At 41.5% G+C, this 23,802-nt stretch overlaps 1 protein-coding gene across 7 annotated transcripts in view; it reads left to right on the plus strand.

The window, feature by feature from the left end:
* Window positions 1–23,802, plus strand: part of atp13a3 (ATPase 13A3) — a 187,182-nt gene that overhangs the window by 108,691 nt on the left and 54,689 nt on the right. For all 7 annotated transcript variants that reach the window (XM_041211022.1, XM_041211039.1, XM_041211072.1 and 4 more), the window contains 5 exons: window positions 12,720–12,889; window positions 18,579–18,707; window positions 18,799–18,878; window positions 21,632–21,674; window positions 21,759–21,868. In XM_041211022.1, the coding sequence (XP_041066956.1) occupies window positions 12,720–12,889; window positions 18,579–18,707; window positions 18,799–18,878; window positions 21,632–21,674; window positions 21,759–21,868 (532 nt within the window). The remainder of the gene's footprint in view (window positions 1–12,719; window positions 12,890–18,578; window positions 18,708–18,798; window positions 18,879–21,631; window positions 21,675–21,758; window positions 21,869–23,802) is intronic.

The following is a 23,802-nucleotide window of genomic DNA, read 5'->3' on the forward strand; positions in this document are numbered from 1 at the left end:
GCCTATATTCATTGGAGTTTAGAAGAATGAGATGTGATCTTATTGAAACATGTAAGATTCTGAGGAGGCTTGACAGGATAGATGTTAAGAGGATGTTTCCCCTTCATGGGGGAATCTAGAACTGGGGGGGCTGTTTCAAGATGAGGAGTCTCCCATTTAAGATGGAGATGAGGAGGAATTTCTTCTTTGAGGGTTATTAGTGTTTGGAATTCTCGCCTCCAATGAGCAGTGGGGGCTGGAACATTGAATATATTCAAGTCTGAGTTAGGCAGATTTTTGTTTGACAAGTGAGTCAAGGGTTAAGGGGGCAAGGTAGAAATTGGAGTTTAGGCCACAGTCACATCAGCCATGATGTTATTGAATGATGGAGCAGGCTTTAAGGGCCGAATGGCCTACTCATGGTCCTATTTCTTACCTCCTTATGTGTTGAAGTTCCCAGGCTGAGAAAGGAAAAGTAAACCTCGAGAGCTAAGAATTGCCTTGGATTGGTTGGGGGAGAATTGAATGCCTATTTAAAGGGCAGTGTAAAGTATATCTGTGGTGTGTTTTTTCGGTTGTGCTACAAGGAGGAAAGTTCAGTTCTGTGGTCTCAGTCTCATCACTCATTTTGGGGGGAGTGACTGCAAGTGGGGAATGTGGTTGGAGGGCTAGCTATGGGGAGTGACAGTGTAGCAAGGGGAAGAAGATACTTGCATTGAATAGGTAGGTCAAGGGAGTGATGGCAGCAAGGGTGTATGAACGGGAATGGGAAGAAGAGAGATGAAATAAAACAGCAAAGCAAAAGACATCAGAGAAAAGTAAGAGTTACCATATTTTCTGATTTATGCTGTTCAATGTCATGAGAGATTCCCTAGTTAATATGTAGGACCGTAACCAGATTGGGAAATTTCAATTTTATTTTATTTCATTCTGATTTTAAATGGTTAGAATTAAAATGAGGAAGCTACCTTTCTTTGCCTGGAGTAGATTATCTTTGAAACCATAAATTAATCTGGATATAGGGATTTTTTTATTTGTGTTTCTTTTGTATCTTACTGTACTTCACTGTTTCTGTATATTCTACTTAGATAAATCTATTTTAGCATGTGCACATTGAACTTTTTACTTTTCATTTTTATTACCAACTATTTTCTGGTGGATTTTCATTCCCTTATAGCCTTCCACATTCAACCTTACAATTAGTTTCAGCCATTTGGCTGAATATATAAACTGATAAACCTACAACCACAGGAGAGGATGTGACATGAGTCATTTGCAGATTACATAGGTAGAGGTCAACGCTATGTCACTGTGGGCCTGATGCTGCTGATTCCTACCACTTAAGACAATGTCTATCACAATTAATATGGGATCAAAGACCTTCTTGGGAAAAGCATTCTAAGGATTGGATTTGTGGCTGAAGCATTATTCTGTTTTCAAGAGAAACTCCTGTTCGACCCAAAATGCTTGTTTTTTAATGTTGTTCAGCTGTCAGACATTCAGTTTGGGATATACTCCTGGAGCTTCAGTCACATAAAGAAGTGTGCTGTCTTTAGGTTCATGGCATAAGCAATGCTAGTCTGCTTGTTTCCCTTGTTCTCCAGTGGATATGTTCAGCAAGCTTTGTTCTCTTATAATTCGGGGGCAGTGGTCTTGTGGTTTAAAAGCAAAGAACTGCGGATGCCGGAAATCCAAAACAAAAACAGAAGCAGAAATACCTGGAAAAACTCAGCAGGTCTAGCAGCATCAGTGGAGAAGAGCACAGTTGACGTTTCGAGTCCTCATGACCCTTCAACAGAACTAAGTAAAAATAGGAAAGGGATGAAATATAAGCTGGTTTAAGGTGTGTGGGAATGGGGAGGGGGGTGCGGGGGAGGTGTTGTTGGGACAAGAAGCCAGTGATAGGTGGAGATAACCAAAAGACCTCACAGACAAAAGGACAAAGAGGTGTTGAAGGTGGTGATATTATCTAAAGGAATGTGCTAATTAAGGTTAGAAAACAGGACAAACAAGGTACAGATAGCTCTAGTGGGGGTGGGGTGAAGGAATACTAAAAAGGCTAAAAGGTAGAGATAAAACAATGGGTGGAAATACATTTAAAAATAATGGAAATAGGTGGGAAAAGAAAAATCTATATAAATTATTGGAAAAAACAAAAAGGTGGGGGAAGAAATGGAAAGGGAATGGGGATGGAGGAGAGAGTTCATGATCTAAAATTGTTGAACTCAATATTCAGTCCGGAAGGCTGTAAAGTGCCTAGTCAGAAGATGAGGTGCTGTTCCTCCAGTTTGCGTTGAGCTTTACTGGAACAATGCAGCAAGCCAAGGACAGACATGTGGGCATGAGAGCAGGGTGGAGTGTTAAAATGGCAAGCGACAGGGAGCTCTGGGTAATGCTTGCGGAAAGACCAAAGGTGTTCTGCAAAGCGGTCACCCAGTCTGCATTTGGTCTCTGCAATGTAGAGGAAACTGCATTGGGAGCAATGATTGCAGTAGACTAAGTTGAGGGAAGTGCAAGTGAAATGCTGAAAGGAGTGTTTGGGCCCTTGGACGGTGAGGAGAGGGGAAGTGAAGGAGCAGGTGTTGCATCTTCTGCGGTTGCATGGGAAGGTGCCGTGGGAGGGGGTTGAGGAGTAAGGGGTGATGGAGGAGTGGACCAGGGTGTCACGGAGGGAACGATCCCTACGGAATGCCAATAGGGGGGGTGAAGGGAAGATGTGTTTGGTGGTGGCATCATGCTGGAGTTGGCGGAAATGGCAGAGGAGATCCTTTGAATGTGGAGGCTGGTGGGGTGATAAGTGAGGACAAGGGGGACGCTATCATGTTTCTGAGAGGGAGGAGAAGGCGTGAGGGCAGATGCGCGGGAGATGGTCCGGACACGGTTGAGCGCCCTGTCAACCACGTGGGTGGAAAACCTCGGTTAAGGAAGAAGGAGGACATGTCAGAGGAACTGTTTTTGAAAGTGGCATCATCAGAACAGATGCGACGGAGGTGAAGGAACTGAGAGAATGGGATGGAGTCCTTACAGTCTTGTGGTTTCCCAGGTTCCTGAATAGCTGATTGGCTTATGACCAAAATACGTGTAGGAGAGCAGCTGTTATTGTCCCCTCCAATTGTTGTGTATGGAGGACTGACATTGAGAAGTTTAGATGAAGCATGGTATGTAAACTGTATGTACTCTGGTTGATTATATTTTGTTTTGCATGGAGCTGGTGATGTAAAGGACGAGTCTCTACTGTTCACTGTTTCACCTCCAGTAACTGCTGTTTTAGGTTTTGTTGTCAGGACTTGTTCAGGTTTTATGTGTGTTATCTTTAGTCATAGAAGTGGACATATTAAACAAAATGGTGACGAGTCTGTGAAGTTATGTAAGGGAGTTGACACAGTGTTCCAAAAGGTTCTGCACACATTAGAAATGTTGATGTTTCACATGCTTCCACTGCTATCAGCTCCCATGAGACGGAAGACCTGACTCCCAAACAAGCAGGAGACAGTGTCAGAATGGTAATATCACTAGATGAGGGCCTGAATTTCACGCTTGGCATATGCGCCAAGTCGGTGGAAGCAGATGTGGAATCCGCTCCTGGCCGTTGTCGCGTTGCAAATGCGATTTCATGCTGGATGGCCAATTAAGGTCTGCCCAGTGTGAAATGCACCATCTCAATGGTCAGAAACAGCCAGGCGAGAGCCTGTCTGGTGCCGGGTTCAATGGGGATACAGTAGGTGCTTTAAAACTGGCAGAGGCAGCTCCTGAAAGCTGCCCGGAGAGATTCTTCGGAGTCTGTCCAGGAGACTGGAACAATGGCCTTACGAGCAGCTGGAAACATCAGCTGATCTCCCCTGGAGAACTACTCCAGTAATATACCAAAATGCTACTGTACCCTTGATGAATTCCAAAGGTCAAGAATTTTCTTAGTGCAGCTCTCATTCTGCTGCCTTGCCTCTTGCTGGAGTTGTGGCAGAAATTCTGTTTCTTCTTTGAATAATTCTCCTTCGTTTCTTTCCTTTAGTTGCCATATTCTCCATTCTAACACCAAAATATTACAAATCCCTTTTGTACAGACATGCTTCTATTTGTTAGAACAGAAAATTTGAATAATTTCTCAGTTAACTTATTGTAGTAAGTTAAACTCTGGTGAAATTAATTCTTTGGTCTAATCATTCAGCCATTGGTTAATGAAGCAAAGCTAACTAAAGTGTCTTTACTCTCAAGATTCTTTTCCCTTGAAGCTTAAGGATGAATAAAATGTTGAGTTTGGTTCCACCTGTTTATATTAGGCATGGAGGCCTTCTGTTCTGCCATGTTTTGCTAATCCGTTTACTGCTGTGACCATTAACACCATATATTGTTATATTCATTTGATGAGCGCTAACATGGTATAAATTTTGCTTTTGCCTTAATGGCCTGAGCATGCTTCACTTGTTTTTGTAGGTGCGGGGCATGCCAGTATCTAATGCAGGACGTGAGTGGCTTTAAACTTTATTGCACAGGCACTGAGTGGACTTTGGGTTCAAAGGAAAGGGTCATTTCAAATATCCAGGATGGAGGCGTCATCCCTGGTACGAGGCGAAAGCAGATCTTTGGCAGCCTAGCTGAAGGAGCGTCAGATCAAGGTGTCCCTGCCTCAATGAAGGATCCAGAGGACTGCCTCCATGTCCTCATCATAACCCTCACCAGGCTCCTCTTCTTATTCACCATTGATTCATCATCTGTGGCCTATGGAACTGCCTCAAGATCCTCTTCCTCCAGGATACCTTGCCAGATCATGGAGAGCGCAGCATGCAACCACTATCACTGACACTTGCTCTGGGGAGTATTGTAGTGCTCCCCCTGAACAATCCAGGCATCGGAAGCGCATCTTCAGAAGACTTTTGGTTCTCTCGATCACCGCCCTTGTGGAGACATGACTCCCATTCTAATGCTGCTCTGCCTCTGTTCTTGGCTAGTGGAGGTATGTTAGAAGCCAACTTTTCAAGGGATAGCCCTTGTCACCCAGCGGCCATCCATCCAGTCAAGCTGGAACAGTGAGCAGCCTTGGCACCTGAGAGTGTCTGAGGATGTAAGCATCGTGGGAACTGCCAGGGTACCTTCCACAGACTTGCAGAATCTGCATCTTGTGGTCACAAACTATCTGGACGTTCATTGAGTGGAAGCTCTTCCTGTTAACAAAGGCACCCGACTGAACCGCTGGTGCCTTGATGGCTACATGTGTGATTGTATCCTGCATGTGGGGGAAGCCAGAAATTGCTGCAAACCCTCTGGCTCACTCAGCCTGGCTGGCCTCGTCCGTACGGAAATGAATAAATGTCATTACCTGCCTGAACAGAGCTTCTGTCAGCAGCTTGACACAACTGTGGATAGCTGATTGGAACATGCCACGAAGATCCCCCACTGACTCTTGTAAAGAGCCAGAGGCATAGAAATTGAGGGCTACTGTGACCTTCAGAGCCGCTGGCATGGGGTGTCCACCCACCGGCCCGGTCATTTGACAAATGGAGGCCATAGCCTCCCCGGGGAGGCAGAGCCACCTTCGGCAACGTATCTCGGACATATTGAGGTAGCTGCATTGCCACCTGTAAACCCTGGCATTAGAATAGTTGTGTCTTCTGTAGCCCCTTCCGCCTTGGACTACCTGCTGGTCCCGTGCCCCTTGTGCCTGTGCCTCTCCTCCTGCAGGTAGCTCCTCTGGAAGCTGAATTGGGACACCTGGCCTCCTCTCCTTTCTACCCTTCCTCCTCGAAGGAAGTGCCACCAGTGGAGAGCACAACCCCCATTACCAGGGTAACAGAAGGCCTCCTGGTGCCTGGAAGGGTCCACACGATCAAAATTCTCCGATGCCTTGGAGACATCAATGAGTCCTGAAATGAAGCCTAGCAATGCTAAGATTGAAGCTCTGAATAGAGATGACGCTGTCAAGTTCAAATATGCAACCAGTAGCAAGCTATCTCCTGAACTCCTCACTACTCACAATGGCAATGCTGCAGACCTGTTTTATCCTGCCCTTTGATGATGTTTCATTAAAAGTGGGCTGAAGTGGCTTGAAGATTTCTCTCGTGGCACAGACTTGCAAAATCTGCAAATTGATGTCAGAACACTCACCTGACGCATCTCACGCTATTTCACGTCCATTTGGGCAGGCGTGTGCCTGTAGCCAAGACATAAAATTCTGATCTAGTAATCCAGAAGCCCAGGCGGGTTCAAATCCTGCCATGGCAGCTGGTGGAAATTAAATTCAAATAATTGAAAGCTATTTTCTGTGATGGTGACCATGAAACTATATTCAATTGTTGTAAAAACCCATCTGATTCACTAATGTCCTTGAGGGAAGGAAAGCGGCTGCCCTTACCAGTCTGGCCTATATGTGACTCCAGACTCTCAGCAATGAGGTTGTCTCTTAACTGCCCTCTGAAAAGGCCTAGCAAGCCATTCAGGTATACCAAGGACTGCAGTGGTTCAAGAAGGCAGCTTGCCATCACCACCTCAGGGCAGTTGGGGATGGACAACAAATGCTGGCCTTGCCAGCATGCCAACATCCCTTGAAAAAATAGGAACTTCAGAAACTTCAGTACTGAGTGGTCCAGATCCTATGGATTATGGCCTGATTTCTAGTCTCCCAGTGAAATCTATGTTTTTAAGTAGAGATGTACCGATACTGTGAATTGTCTCCCCTTCATAAACCATTATAAAAGACCAAATTTTAAAGTGGTCTTTGATCTGAACAATTACTTTTCAGTTTCAGTTATCTGTTACTTTCTTACACTCAATCTTTATTTGGTTTCAGTTAATTTCCTATCTATGCATTATTTCCCTGATTTTACTACTTCCATTTCATGATGTTGCATTCCTATTCCACATGAAATTTTGTGAAAATAGGATATGTTGAACTTAAAATTTTGCAATACATTTCCAGCACTTGACTTCAGTTACCACATTGCATTTGTTGTCAAGGTTAAGCCATGAAATAGTTTGATTTAGTAATACAATTATCTTCATACTAACATGACATTTTGATTTGATTACTCTTAATATAGAAAGCTAAGAGGTAATATAGAAAGCTAAGAGGTAATTAGACTGATATTTTACGATTTCAAAGGAATTGATAGGGTACACAGAGGGCAGGGTTTAATCAACTTGACAGGGACCTTGCCCACTGGTTGGAGAGCCAGAGGGGAATCCCCACCAGTTCTATGGGGAGGCCCGATGGTATTAAGTGTCCTTCATGTATTAAAGTGACCACCTCCCAGGCTTTCCCCAGGATTCAGGACCCCGTGAGCAACTGGCCAATTAGAGGATGGCAGCTCCTCATTGCTGTCAGCACCATTGGGAGCGGTGGCAGCTGTTGCAATGCAGCTATCAAAGGCCCAGGGCTGCCAAGGGACCCCTAACCAAAGGTGAATGAGCATGGGATGGGGATTATAGCTTGGAGGGTTGTAGGAGGAGGGGACAGTGGGGTCTGAGGGAAGGGTGGGAGGTGTCTTTCAGCAGCACTGGTCCCTCAAACGGGTGCAGAGTCCCTCAAACGGGTGCAGAGTGCCTGATAGCGAGGGTCCTTCCCCGGGAGGCTGCTGGCAGATCTACCTGGGTTTCCTGGGTAGCCTTTGGGAGATGTGGGAAAGCTGTGCACTTCCATTTAATCCCTGAGCCACACTGAATTGTGCTGCACTCAGGGTTAATGTGTGTCATTTGGCTCATTTATGAGCTTAAGTGACATCCAGCACTGACAGCCAGGAATCCCTCATCGGCCTTTTCTACCCTCTGACTTAATCAGGTTTTCCCGCCACTGGGAGACTGACGCAAGGCCTCTGCCACAATTAAATGGGCCCGGCTGCCATGGTTCCCGCTGCGACGGGCAACATTAAATTCTACCCAATTTTTTTCTGCTGTTGGAGAGGGTCGGATAGTTTGACATGGGAGTGCAAATCAGAACCATGGCATTCAGAAGTGAAGTTGGGAAGCTTTTCTTCACACAGAAGAGGATAGAAAAATGAACTCTTCCCGCCCGTGCCCCCCCACCCCCCACCCCCCAACAAAAGCTGATTGCCCAATTATTAGTTTTAAATCTGAAATTTATAGATTTTTGTTCGCCAAGGTTTTGTTAGTCAAGGTAGATGAATGGAATTAAGATACAAGCCAGCCTTGACCTCATTGAATGGTGAAACAGGCTGGAGGGATTGAACGGCCTGCTTCTGGTTCTGTGTTACTCCCTTCTCCCCATCTCATCTGATCTCGCAAATTATTATTTCTTTACCACTGTTCTTTGGTCAAGCAAAAGAGATTTATTTTTAAATTTCCTTATATGCTAATTTTGTAGATAAACAACAATCTTCCATTAGACCGACTAGGAAATATTGATGTCACATGAGTTAAAACATCACCTGTCACCTGTGCTATATTATGTTTGTACATTACATTTTAAGTAATTTTAAATTACCATATATGTTTAGTGTCATTTGTAATTTTTTTTGGCTAAATTTCTTTGTTGTTTAAAGTGGGGAGATACCAATATGGGGGAATGGAACATTTCATTTCATACTTAGGATCAAACATCAAAATATCAGAAGGCCTAACATGTGCAGTAAGTTTTTAGGGGTTCTTATAACCTCTATATCCGTGGGTTTGCACTCAGTCAATACTAATTTGTCCTTTTGAGACTTTATCCATTCAGGCAATCTGACACAATCTAATGATGTAACTTGGGAAACATTTAATAAGCAACAAAAGTAATACTTAACAAAGCTAGACAACGACTTTAATGGCTCAAAGCAGTTCTTGCTTCCCAATTCAGCCACAAGGCGACACGTGACTGTCTCTCATGCTTGCCGTCTCACTTGCTCTCTTTGTTCTGTGGTCTTCTGCTCCCAGCTGGGAAGCAATTGCTTGTCTTCAGTTTCAGACAGCTCAGAGCTGGTGCTTTTTAATTCTTTCCAAGCCAGAGGCCATGTGCATGATCATTGATGTTCCTGAATTCTGGCTTAGGCAGTGCATGATTGGCCCCTGATTGGTTTAAGTGATGCGTGGTCAGTTTCTTATTGGTTTCTTAAGGGTGATGATCACCCATTGATGTCATTTCCTGTTGTCTCCTGACTGGCCTTCTAATGTGTCAGTTACTGGTGGGATTGTCCCCTTCATTATAGCTTTCCTGTTATTTCATTAAGTTTTATGACTTTCTACTGAGATAGTGGGGTGCTTAAGATATTTCCTTTTCCGCTTATTTGAGATAAGAAAGCATGTTATGTCAAGCACTAATGATTAACATTTAGACTCATCGTTCCAAATGTCTAACTGATGTAAAGACATGCTGTAGAATTTCAATTAGGGCAGACACACATCAATATATTTTGGTTACAGGAGCTGCTTTGCTGGTATAGGTTTTTGTAGTATTTGCCACTGCTTGGTACAAGTTAATTAAATATAGTAAAAGAGTATGAGTGGCCTTAAACTAATACAGAAATTACAAAGTTACTACATACTTAAGATCTATATAAAGTACATATAAAATCAGTGCATGGAGATGATTGGTTTGTTGAAGTTGAGGTAGCAAGATAAACTTATACAATATAGAATGGTGCATTAAATTAATACATGTTCCTAAGTAATACAAGTCAAGAGAACTACATAGTTACAAAAATTGATTACAGAACTTAATTCTAAACTTTGTCATGTCCATAAAACATGAAAGGGATCATAAACTGTTTAAATCAACCTTACTTCCTGTTTATTTAAAAATGGCCTTTGCTGGACCAAAAACATAGCTGCTGCAGATCACATGATTTGCAAGTTGGCTACAGTTCTGGAAATTTCCAACAGTAATTATAGGATAAAGCTCAATTCTTATCCTTGTGGAATCTCACACCTATTGTTCTGTGGACCCATGACAATCAACGAAACAAGGGAGCAGCAGAAGGTCTTTCTCTCCAGCCTGGATTTACAATAAAGAGAGAGCCATTGAAACTCGTTATACCTGTGGAGGCCCTAATAGCCACCATCTATCTCCTCAGATTAACAATGGATTTTGACCAGAGTCATGGAAACTGATTGTTTACCTGAAACTGACTCATCAATGGGCAGCATCACATGACCTAAGCTTCTCTGGCCTTTGGGAAGCTTTGATGTTACATTTCTAGACTGCCAGGCAGTCTGTTGTTTAACGTCCAGCCTGTCAACACCAAAGCAGGACTTCAGGCTGACACAACAAAGCCTGCCTCAAATCTAAATCTCCTCGAAGCCTGGCTCTCTGAAAGATTCCTGCCATCGCCTCTAAAGTGGACCAAGCTTCTGGATACCAACCTCATCTTGCTGTGCCATCACCAACTTTGAAGGAATTTGGCAACTCTTGCTTTCAGCTAGCTGAACCCACCTGAACTTTAACTCCTATATGAAGGAATCCTCGCTGGACTCTGACATTCATGTGAATTAACATCCATATCTTTGCTTTTTGTTTTAAGTTACTCCTGTAGTAAAACTTTTCTTTCCTATGTCTTTCTTGTGTGCTTGTGTATGTAATTGCGACAATGATTCCCCCAAGTTTGAATGTATGAATAACACTTCTGATTTAACCCTAAAGCGAGTTTGCTCCGAGTCACTTTAAAATTGACTTCATTTTATTCCCAGAGGGTTTGGGGGAACACGCCACAGCCTATGTCAAAAGTTAAACACCTAAACACTTCTGTGTATGGACAGACAGCAAGAAAAATAAAGTTCATTTTGCCTCTCTCCCTGTCCGTAACTGCAAAGATGGTTCCATTTTGTTAAGGAAAATGATTTTTCTTTTAAAGCACTACAAGTTAAAAACTACATTAGGCTGAATGTTTAACACTTCACAGTTGTTTCCTTTACACAACAAGCCTTTCCAGCTCACCGCTAAGTCATAGATATGAGTACCACTGATAAGTTTTACCAGCGAATATGTTGGCTCCATACTCGGACTACTTAACCTTGACTGGCTTCACAGCACTTGCTCTGTGATGAAACCATAACGATCAAGCAGTGGGTCTCACAGCATTTGTCCTGTAATTAAACCATTAAAGTATAACTTTACATGGCTTGTGGCCATGTGGTGTTTCTCACTTGTCAAAGAGCTAGACATGTGATATACTGGTATCCTGCATTGACTACAATTAAGCAGAATATCATATTGGATTAATTTATTAATATACACATAAATAAACTACAAACTAATTGTAAATAATTATTAAACCTAAACTTTTCTACAGTGCTCTTAAACATTCTGAGTCATTGTGGGTGACATCAGATGGAACTTCAGTGCAGTTAATTGATTGCATTTCAGATGCGAGCATTTAGAAAATTGATTTAAATAATTCATGTTCTAATTCATACTGTAAAATGCATGCTTTTTTGAAAAATTTACTTTATTCATAAAATATCTGAAAGAACATTATAATACATTTCTAAATGGCCCTCACAAAATGTGTAATCAGATTCAAATTTTACACATGGATCACGAGGTGCTTCAATACAATCAATGAATATTACAATCATTTCAATATAGTCATTACAGACAGTGCAGTGGTATTGGAGTTATCAACTTACATCATGTTGCACTCTGAGGTGCTTCAATACAATTATAATACAATTAGTGTTCAATGCAGACATTTATTGTGAGCCGTACAGCCCGAGGGGTCTATACCTTTCCCTGCCCCTCGGTGCACGATGGCAGAAAGGTCTTAGACAGCGACCTTTCCCCATTGCACCTTTGCGGCATCTGCCCCAAGCTTTAGTGCGTCCTTCAGCATGTAGTCCTGGACCTTGGAATGTGCCAGTCTGCAACACTCGGTCGGGGACAACTCTTTGCACTGGAAGACCAACAGGATTCTGGCAGACCAAAGAGCGTCTTTCACCGAGTTGATGATCCTCCAGCTGCAGTTGATGTTTGTCTCAGTGTGTGTCCCTGGGAAGAGCCCATAGAGCACAGAGTCCTGTGTCACAGAACTGCTTGGGATGAGCCTCGACAAAAACCACTACATCTCTCTCCAGACCTTCTTTGCAAAGGCACAATCCACAAGGAGGTGAACAATGGTCTTGTTCCCTCCACAGCCACCTCAAGGGCAATGTGCAGAGGGGGTGAGGCTCCTGGTGTGTTGGGAGGATCTGAGGGGAGGGCCTTTCTCACCACCAGCCAAGCTACATCCTGGTGCTTGTTGGAAAGTTCTGGTGATGAGGCATTCTGCCAAATGACTTTGACAGTCTGCTCGGGGAACCATCCAACAGGATCCACCATCTCCTTTTCTCGCTGGGCCTCTAAGACGTTATGTGCCGACCACTGCCGGCCTTGTGGTCAAAGGTGTTTCTCTGCATAAAATTGTCCATGAGGGACAGGTGGCACGGCACAGTCCAGCTACTTGGAGCATTCCGTGACAGCGTGGCCAGACCCAGCCTTTGCAACACCAGGGACAGGTAGAACCTCAGCACGTAGTGACACTTGATGTTTGTGTACCGAAGGTCTACACACCATTTGATGATATGTATTGTACAGGTATCATGAGGGCAGAGATGGGTACTTACTGAGAATGTTAAGTCCTTTCCTATTTGATGAATCACTTTTAAGCAGAAGAGGGTGTAAAATACAACAAAGGTATAACATAATACCAACCAAAATGTGGTTTTGTTTCTAAATCTGAAAACAGTAAGATGAAAAATGGAGTGGATTTTAATCTATGATTTTAAAAGGAAAGATTCTATTGTATATTTGTATGACTTAATCATGCTTTGTGTTCTGCTAGGGGATAATATGTTAACAGCTGTTTCTGTAGCCAGAGACTCTGGAATGATTTTGCCTCAGGATAAAGTGATTATTGCAGAAGCTCTACCTCCAAAAGATGGGCAGGCTGCAAAAATACATTGGCTGTATGCTGATAATGCTACAAGACATCTTGATATATCTAGTGCAGAGGTATGAGACCTGTTTGTTTCTTAGCTGATGAGCAAAATGTATTAAGTAGTCTGTATGGATTTTAATTATTTGATAAATATAGGGTAATTTAAAGGAGGGGGAAAAATCTGTGTAATTACTTATTCGCAACATGTTTCTGCACATTTAAGCAATATAATTCTAAAGATGGTTGTGATTAGACAATTTTGGCTAATATTATTCACATATGGTAGACTGGAGGAAGCTATAGAATTAACTGTAGGATTCACACCTCCATGCCGGTGCTGGTGCTACACATTGGGCGCCACATTCATCCCAGGCCCATTAGTTCAGTTACATTTAAAGATCTCACTGGCTCACTGAAGCTGACAAGACACAAAGTCGGGACACGGAAATTATCCAGGTGTTGGGTTCCCAATCCCAAATTGAAAATCCAGCCCAAGATTTCAATCTTCAAAAGCAAATTATACATGGGACTAGAGAGTAACCAATATAACATACTTCTGTATGAACAAGGGAAAGAAGAAACAAATAGGATATTCAGCTCCTTCAAGCAGTTCCCCCTGCCCCCAATCAGTGTTGTTATGACTGATTTGTATCTTAACCCCATCCACTTGCTTTTGCTCTGTATCCTTTATACTCTTGTCTAGCTATCTCAGATTTAAAATTATTGATTGAGGTAGCATAAACTGCTTTTTCTGGGAGTGTATTCTACACTTCTACCACCAATAATTGTTTCCTAACTTCTCTCCTGAATATCCTGGCTCTGATTTTTAGGGTTCTGCCCCTTTGTCCTAGACCTCCCAACAGCAGCCAAAGTTTCTCTCTATTACTTTCAAAACCCGAAAAACCTTAGTCAAATCACCTCTTAATCTTCTACATTTCAAGGAAATACAGAACTTTGTTCATATTGTCATTCCTCATTATCTAACCATCGGAGCCCTGGTAACAGACTGAATTTACAGGTAACTGGTAACAGTTACTGGTAACAGGTGAATTTGCGCTACACTCCTTCCAAAGCCTTATCTCCTTTTTAAGGTGAAGTGCCAGAACTATACACAGTGCCCCAGATTTATCTAACCAGGGCTTGTACAGCAGTGGTAAAACTTGCTCCCCTTTGTATTCTAGCCATCTAATTATGAAGACTAAGATTTCATTAGCTGTTATGATTTTTTTTTGTAACTAATCACTATGTTTTACGTTTTTACTGTGCAATTGTACTCTTAAATCTATTTGTATGTCCATTGTTCTGGTTTTTCACCATTTAAGAGTTATTTGGTTGTATTCTTTTTCAATCCAAAAAGATGACCTCGCATTTAGCTGCACTGAATGCCTTGCCAGCAAAATCCACCCATGAATGAATTAAGGAAAAAGCCCCCTAAATATAGATAATTTTTTTTTACAATTTTATATGCTCTTCATTTGGTTTTATGTTATCTCGAGCATAAGAGTAAACCAGATTAACTAAATTATTGGTTGTTGTCAACTGATATTGTTGTCATCAGTTGTTAGGAAAAGATTTTGCCCGTGTTGCCCTTATCAGACTGCAGACCCTCGATGAACGCATGTAAACCGAATCCCAGTGTGGCTTCCGAACGGGAAGATCTACAATTGACATGATATTCTCAGTCCCGCAGCTGCAGGAGAAATGCTGTGAACAAAGACCACTATATATTGCCTCCATCAATCTCACCAAGACATTTGACCATGTCAGCATGGTCTACTTAAGCTGCTTGAGAAACTTGGCTGCCTGCCAAAGCTGCTCAATGTGATCACCTCTTACCATGATAATGTGATGGATAAGGTCAGCTTTGACAGGGCAACATTGGGATCCTTTGTGATCTGCAGTGGGGTTGAACAGGGTTGTGTTCTGGCACCAGCACTCTGACATATTCTTGACTTTGCTGCCATATGTCTTCAGGTCATCTACAGAGGGTGTCTACATACATACCAGAGCTGACGGAAAACTGTTCAGCCCCGCTCACCTGACACTCAAGACAAAGGTGCACCAAGGCCTCATCAGTGAGTTGCTCTACTTTGACGATGCCATGTGAACATTCCATACTGAGGAACATCTTCAACAGCAAATAGACTCTCTCATGCCTGTAAAGAGTTTGGTTTGACCATCAGCATCAGGAAGACAAATGTCATTGTCCATGGTGTTGCCATACTGCCATCTATCAGCGTTCACAATGTGACGCTGTAGATTGTTGACAGCTTCACATATTGAGGTTCCCCAAACACCAGTATTAATGCTGAAATCAACGCATACATCGCAATCTGCAGCAGTTATGTCCAAGCTGAGTAAGAGTGTGGAACAGCAACCTGACTGAGAATACTAAACTGTGAGTCTACCAAGCCTGTGATCTCAGTACACTTCTCTGCAGTGGTGACACCTGGACAGTATATGCCTGACAGGAAAAAAGGCTGAACAATTTCTACCATTCGCTGTGTCAGATGTATCTTTGGCACCTCTTGGTAGGACAAGCTCACCAACTCGGAGGTCCTGGGGTGTGCTAATTCCATCAGCATACACTCTGCTAAGCCAATGACACCTGCACTGGCTCAACCATGTTCACCAGTATAGTCAATGACCTTCTGTAAGGTGAGCTGGCCACTGGACCTCCTGGGGGTCCATACCTCCACCATAAGCAAGATATGAAGATGGCGGACATTGACAACTGGGAGACAGTTGCTGACGGCTGGGAATTCTGGAGGCTTATTCTTTGGAATGACTTTAGAAGAGGCAAGCAGAAAAGAAAAAAAGCTCAGCTGCCTGAGAAAAGGGCCCAGTGAAAACATAGACCAGAGAATCGTGCACCTTCTCAGCCCACTGTACACTTCTGCAGCAAATGTGACAGAGACTGCAATGCCAGAGTGGGCTTCTGAGCCACACCAGGTGTTACTTAATAGAGTTGACCACCATGGCACAAACCATCATTTTACAATACAGAAGGCTGTCATAAATCATATTCGTTGTCAGTCTCTTAGGAGATAAGTTAAACATTGTTTCACTTTTTTCAGGGGCTTAAAATGAGAAACGTAAGTGTGAAGTGCACAAAGGATGTGAATAAACAAGCTCTAAAGCTCAAATGCATAATACTTTGAAAGTGTAAATACAGAAGGATAAAGCCATTAAAAGGCCAATTCTGGAAAGGAATGTACAATTAGTATTCCTGATAAATACTTCAGTTTGAAAAAATGCCCAATTGATCTAGTTGCCTTGGGAGAGAAACTCGAATAGAAATTCATTAAAATGTCAAGTGACAGGTTTAACACCTTTCACGGTATCTCACAGAGCAAAGGAAAGATACTGCTGAGATGCAGGCAGGAGAAGAAATGGAATTCTGCAGGAATAAGTCTTTCCTGTTCTGCTCCCCACCATTTATTACAGAAGTAAAGCTCTCTACGGGAAAGGCAGTTTTACCAGAGCCATCTAAAATGTTTGAAGGGATTGGATACAAAAATCTCAGGAATTCTGGATCGTCAGGACTGTTGTGACGTGAGGGAGAGGGGAATTCGATGAGGTGTACCTTGTTGGTGATAATCACATTATCCTAGAAAACTCAGGCGGAGTGGAATAATTGCCAAAGGATACTGAAAATTTCAACCTGCTGTGGCAAGGAGAGGTGACCTTTTGCTAGGGAGCTGGAAGTGACTTTGGAATGGTTCCTTTAATGTTATGTATCTGCCAGAAGCTTGATGTAAAGTAAAAGTAGTTTGTAAGACATATTTTGGTTGAGTGATTTAGCTATTGTAGAATGTACCTTTTCCTTTAGTTTGTTGTATTAGTTACTTTGTAATTAATGTTTGCTCAATGTTGATTTTTGTTTGTTTGTTACAGTAAAAGTCTTAAAAGAGAAATCTTGTCCATTGATTTATTTCCATTGGCTGTTTGGGAAATTCATCTCTTTAAAAGTTATTGGTTTCAATAGGGATCATAACAAAGTTTACTTAAGATACAAAGCTAGGTGCGAATGTAACTGTGAGGAAGATGCAAAGATGCTGCAACGAGATATACAGTTTAAGTGAATAGGCAGCAAGTTGGTAGATGGAGTATAATTTGAGCAAGTGTGAGGCTATTCATTTAGGTAGTAAGAACAGAAAAGCAGAATATTTTTTAAAAAACTGAAGCTTGTAAATTTGGATGTTCGGAAGGATTTGGGTACACTCAGACAAGGAACACAAAGTTAGCATGCAGGTACAGTAAACAATTAGGAAGGCAAATAGTGTGTTGGTTTTTACTGCAAGGCAATTGGAGTACTAGAATAAGGAAGTCTTGCTACAATTGTTATGGCTTTGGTGAGACCACAACTGGGGTACTGTGTGCAGTTTTGGACTCCATGTTTAAGGAAGGATATACATGCATTGGAGGCAGCACAGCAGTGGTTCACTAGGTTGGTTCCTGGGACAAAGAGTTGTCCTATGATGAGAGGCTGAGTGAAATGGGCCTATACTGTCTGAAGTTTTGAAGAATGAGAGATATTCTTGTTGAAACTTACAGGATTCTGAATGGGCACGATTGGGTAGACACTGAAAGGTTGCTTCCCTTGGCTGGGGAATATGGAACACGGGCAGAGGCTCAGGATATGGAGTTGATGATTTAAGACTCAAATGAGCAGAAATTCCTTCATGGGTTGTGAATCTTTGGAATTCGCTATCCCAAAAGGTTGTGGGTGCTTCATCGCTGACTATCTTTAAGGCTGAGATCGACAATTATTTGTTCTTATGGGGAATTGAGGGATATGGTGAGTGGACAGGAATGTCGAGCTGAGGCCAATGATCATTTTGAATGGCAGAGCAGGATTGAGAGACTGTATGGTCTACTTCCATTTTTATTTTCTTGTCCTTAAATGAAGAGTTTTTAATAGAGGTTTTTAAAATTATGAATGAACTTGATTGTGAATAAAGAGAGAGTATTTTCTTTGTTTTAGGAATAAGTGATGAGGGGTCATTGTTTTTAAAGTATCACTGAGTGAGAAGAGAACCAAGGAGAAATATATTTTACAGAAAGGGAACATGGTATGCATAGTGACAGTGGATGCTTGAGATGACTTTTGTATCTTGCAAGGAAAAATTGGATGAGGTTTGAAGCACAAAATAATGCAGGGCAACGGAGAGATGTGGGCTAGTGTGATTAATTTTGGATTGCTCTGGCAAAGAGCCAATGCAGACATGGTGGCTCTAACTGGAAAAAGAACTAATAGTTATTAAGAGTGACTTTCTGGCAGAATGAGAAACAGTTGAGGGGTAACCTAATAGAGTTTTCCAATATGATGAGTTTTTAAAAGAAAAAGAGTAATTTAGTGAATCACTAACAATGGGATATGGATAGAGGATTATGAGTAGAAGAATAAAAAGAGAAATTTTTTTTTTTTAAAAAACTTACCACTTAGGCAGTTTTTGGATAGTAGAATGCTTTTTTTTATCACAAATGGCTATAACATCGCCTAAAAGGAAATTAGATAAATATTTCAAAAGGAAGAATATGAAAAGAAATGGGGAAGCAGAAATGATGTGGAATCAATATAGGTGGCTCCAGTCAAAGAGCTAGTGTGAGCTCAGACATGGTGGCTCAATGGCCTCCTGACTAACATGCCAAAAATGTTTTGTTAACATTGTAGAATAAGTAAATATGTTATAGTAGGTTTTTTAAAATAAAAATAGGTAGTTAAATTGATGTTTGTTTTAAATTACTTTCCTTTTCCAGGTTATCAATATTAAAGTAGAAAATGAGGGCTCTGGAGATGGTCTCCATCAGATGAACCACTACCACTTTGCAATGGATGGCAAATCCTTTTCTGTTATAACCGAACATTTTCAGGATCTGCTTTCAAAAGTCAGTAATTGGCATCAGATGTTTTCTGAATAACTTTGGCGCCAGATATTCCTGTCCATACACAACTAAAATGTTCTTCTGTTCATCTCAGTTGGTACTAAATGGCACGGTATTTGCTCGCATGGCTCCTGATCAAAAAACACAGCTGGTAGAAGCATTTCAAAATGTAGAGTAAGTACTAAATGACTGTTTTCAAATTGGAAAATATTAGACAGATGGTGGAGAAACGTTGTAACAATTCAATGTATATTTAATATATCCGTATTAAATTTCAGAGCCACATTTTTTTGCTAACCTAATTCTGTTGTTATTGTCACGACTCACTGGGGATAGTGCGCTGTAATATCAAGCCCCACTGTTTCCCGAGCCACGACAAATTTGAAAAGTTTGACCAAACCACCAGATTGTCCCAATTCTACCTGTTTAATTTAGGTTAATAGAATATGAGCACCAGGTTTGTAAACTTACTAAGCAAATAACGGTCTATTGAACAAATTGTCGTTAACCAATGGCAAAAGGAAGAAATATGAACTGCTAATTTTTAACTCTATTACCTAAACTCTGCCTCTTCTTAAATCCCTATATACACACAAACAGACACACACACACACAAAACAAAAAACATAGATTTTAAGGATTGGATAAAACAGTCCAATAGCACAAATTCCAAAGTAGAGGATTCAATGGATTGATTTTGATCGACGTCGTCCAAATTCCTTTCAGTCCTTGTTGACATGAGGTGGTCTTCCAGTGTTTTCAGTCTTTAGTTCACTGGTTGAGCACTTGCCTTTCAATGTTTCCAACAGTGATTTTCCCCATTGCCTCTTGACAGAGGTTTTCAGGGAGAGCAGGTTATAGAGATATAAGGTGAAAAAGCCAACTAGCTATTATTGTGGAATTACTGGAATCTTCCATTCACAGGAGACAGAGGTTTTAGGTCTTTTTCCTTTCAGGCCAGGAGCTATTCTGCTGCACTGCCCTGACACAAAACCTGGTCACCTGGTCAGGAGCCTGTTAAAACGTTATTGCCAGGCTGCTCCCTTGGTCCAGGACTCCTTTCCAGCACCATCCTGTCTTTCATGGCACACTGTTCCAGGACTGCAACATTGTGCATACCTCTCATCCTGTTCCAGTGGACATGTCTTTCAAACTGCAGTCATTATAATTCTAATCCACAGTCTAACAGAAAATAAAAAGAATGTTTTTGACATGCCTCCACCCTTAAAAGAAATGAAACACCATTTCAAAAATGCGTTTCATCACAAGGTATGTGACACATGGACAACAAAGCACAAGACTTACATTCATTCATCCCTCCTCCCCCTTATACAATCTTCAGCATTTCTTACCCCTTTAACTTATTTTAGTATTTATACCCAGGACAATACATCTGCAATCTCATCATCTTTACCGGCAATGTGAACAATCTTCAAGTTGATAGTTGAAATAATAGACTCTATCTGAACAGTCTCGCATTTTGACTTTTAAACTTTTCAACAAACGCCAGCGGATTATGGTCAGTGTAGATTAGTGTTTCTTTGTTATCATGTCATGCATAAACTTCAAAGTGTTGAAGAGAGAACAACAATGCCAGAGTTTCATTTTCTGCTGTTGAGTACTTCCTCTGATATTGATTTAGTTTTTGGAAAAGTATCCCACCGACTTCTCTATCCCTAATTGATCATTTTGTAATAGGACTGCACCTACCCCCCAAGTCAGTCGCATCAATTGCCATTTTAAAGGTTTGGTAAAGTCAGCAGTGGCCAACACTGGTTCATTTATTAAGATTGCCTTCAGCTTTTCAAAGGCTGCTTGGCATTCTGCTGACCATGCCACTTATGCCTGTTTTCTTAAATTGGTGAGAGGTACGTCTATTGTGTTGAAGTTAGGCACGAACTTCCTATAAAACCCACACATTCCCAAAAATCTCAGGATTTCTTGTTTGGTTTTAGGAATGGGAAATTCTATTACAGTGTTCACTTTTGCTGTTTTTGGCAACACTTCCCCTTTTCCTACGATGTGACCTAGGTAAGTTACCCTTGCTTTTGCAAATTCGTTTTTGGCCAGATTTATGACTAAGCCAGCTGACTGCAATTGTTTAAACAGGTGCTCTACATATTCTTCCCATGTGTTACAATATATTATGACATCGTATAAATAAACCACATAGTTAGGTACTTCAGCTACAGCTTGATTCATAAGTCTCTGAAATCTCATTTTATGAGCACAAACACAAAAAAAAAAGTCATGTATTTTTTACCTTGGGAAAAAAACAAAGACTTGCATTTATATAACAATTTTCAGGACCTTCAAATGAACTAAACGCTTTATAGCCAATGAAGCCTATTGAAGAGTGTTTCCTGTTGTAATGTAGGAAGCCAGTTTGCCAACGGCAAACTCACAAACAACAACGTGATAATGACCATATAATCTGTTTTGTGATGCTGATTAAGGGATAAATGTTGGCCAGTATACCAGTGATAAGTCCCCTACTCTTACTTGAAAATAATGCAAATGAATCTTTTACATTCATCCAAGCAGGCAGATGAGGCTTTGATTTAAAGTTTCATGCAAAAGATGGCACCTCTGACAGTAGAGCAGTCCTTCAGTACTGCACGGAAGTGTCATCCTTGATTTTTGTGCTCAAACAATGGAGTGGGACTTGAACATAACCGTGTGACTCAGAATGCTTCCTTTAAGAATCATCCGTTTCAGAAACCTATTCATCGTTATTTTTAATTGAACAAATAATATAAATACAATCAAAAACTTATTACCAAATTAGAAAAAGCTGACAACAACTTAAAAGTTTCTACTGTATTTGCCTAAGGATTATTAGTGCTATACTTTAGGTAAAGTTTATACAGTTTACCCATTGAAGAGTAACATTTAACATCTTCCTTGAATCCTTGTTCTTCTGACAGCTATTACGTGGGAATGTGTGGAGATGGTGCCAATGACTGTGGTGTAAGTGTTTCTTTTATAATTTTTGGATTGCTAACATTCCTACCTGTTTGGGCAATGTATAAAATACAAATGTGTAATTTACAGGCACTAAAACAAGCACACGGTGGCATCTCATTGTCTGAATTGGAAGCTTCTGTAGCATCGCCATTCACATCAAAGACTCCAAATATTGCATGTGTACCAAACCTCATCAGGTAACTTATTTATTTAACCATAAGAATTTCAGAATATCTTATGATTAAATAATGACTCCTTTTGTTTCGGTAGTATATGCCACATATCTTCTAATCTTGTTTTAAGTGTGTGAATTTTGTAATTACTTCCTAGAGTTCTGTGCTCATGCCTAAAACCAAATAGCTTTCACACCTCTTTATTATCTATAGTTTTTCAAAATATTTCTTGCTTCTCTTTTTATCCGTATCTTTTCATTTATCAAAAGGCTGGTATCATATGTCTCGATAAAGATAAGAAAGCTATTTGCCTTTCGCATATATACTTGCACGCTGCTGCTTTGTGTATAAGGTTTAACATTCTATTTTGCTTTGTTGATTGCTGATTCATAGATATGTTAAGCAACGAGTCAACTAAAACATCTTGATCTCTCTTATCTTCACCATGGCAATTTTGAAACAATTTATGGAAAACTTACTTTGCACTTTTTTTTTCTTCCTATGTGAAGTACTTTGCATTTGCTCCTATTGAGTTTCATTAGCCATTTTGTTCACCCACACATTTTATCCAATTAATTTTGTTTACAAGTGCTTTTTTTAGACTTGGCTGCCTTTTCTAGTTTGCAAATTGAGCCAATTTACAGTCAGTTTCTGAATCAAAGTTGTTACAGCAAATGGAAAACAGTAGCAGCCCAACACTGATCACTGATCAATACTCCCTCCTGTTGCATAATTACTTTAACAAGAAGTTACTGCTTTATGCCCTTGAGCCAATTTCTTGTTCATTCCTAAATTTTCCACGAACCTCCATGACTTTGAATTAACTAGTAGCCTGTTGTGCAAACTTACTTTCAAATTCTAAGTACACCTATGTTTAACTTTCCATAGTCTACTTGGAATGTCACTTACTCAATAAAGTAAAAGAAATTAGATAGCTGGGATGTTGGGGGGGGTGGGGGTGGGGGGGGGTGGGGGGGTGGGGGTGGGGGGGTGGTGGGGGGGGTGGGGGGGTGGTGGGGGGGGGTGTGGGGGGGGTGGGGGGTGGTGGGGGGGGGGGTGGTGGGGGGGGGGGTGGGGGGGTGGGTTTGCAGTGGAGATGGTTGTTGGAGACAAAGTGGTAACGTCACTGGACTAATAATCCAGGCTAATAAAAATAAAAAATGTTGGAAAAACTCAGCAGGTCTGGCAGCATTTGTGGAGAGAGAAACACAGTTAACGTTTCAAGTTCGTATGACCCTTCTTCAGAACTAAAGAGAAGTAGAAATTTGATGGTTTTTATACTGTTTAAGAGAGGGTGGAGTAGGTGGAGCAAGATAAAAGTTCAGGAATAGGGAGCTAAGGAGAGATTGAAAAAGGTGTCATCAATGGATCCTTTCACTGGCTCTCCAGTATTCTCCCTCTACCTGGATCTCTCCCTCTGGCCTCTTACCTGCTTTTGATCTTTTCATTGCGAACCATCGCTGTGACATCAACCAACTTAACTTCTCTGCTCCTCTCACCCACTCCAACCTGTCTCCTTTTGAACTTGCCACGCTCTGTTCTCTCAGGTCCAACCCTGACTTTGTTATCAAACCTGCCGACAAGGGTGGTGTTTTGTTGTCTTGTGCACTGACCTGTACCTTGCAGAAGCCGACACTTCTTCCTTCCTCCCCCTGGACCATGACCCCACCACCGAACATCAAGCAATTGTTTCCAGGGCTGTCACTGACCTCATCTCTTTTGGAGATCTTCCCTCCACAGCTTCCAACCTCATAGTCTCCCAAACCGGCACAGCCCACTTCTATCTCCTTCCCAAAATCCACAAACGGCTCTGTCCTGTTAGACCTATCGTGTCAGCCTGTTCCTACCCCACAAAACTCATTTCTTCCTATCTTGACTCCATTCTCTCTCCCCTTGTCCAGCCTTTTCCCATCTACATTCGCAATTCCTCTCATGCCCTGCATCATATCAACAGTTTC

The sequence above is a fragment of the Carcharodon carcharias genome, chromosome 2 (genome assembly GCF_017639515.1).
Source record: "Carcharodon carcharias isolate sCarCar2 chromosome 2, sCarCar2.pri, whole genome shotgun sequence".
Classification (NCBI taxonomy): domain Eukaryota; kingdom Metazoa; phylum Chordata; class Chondrichthyes; order Lamniformes; family Lamnidae; genus Carcharodon; species Carcharodon carcharias.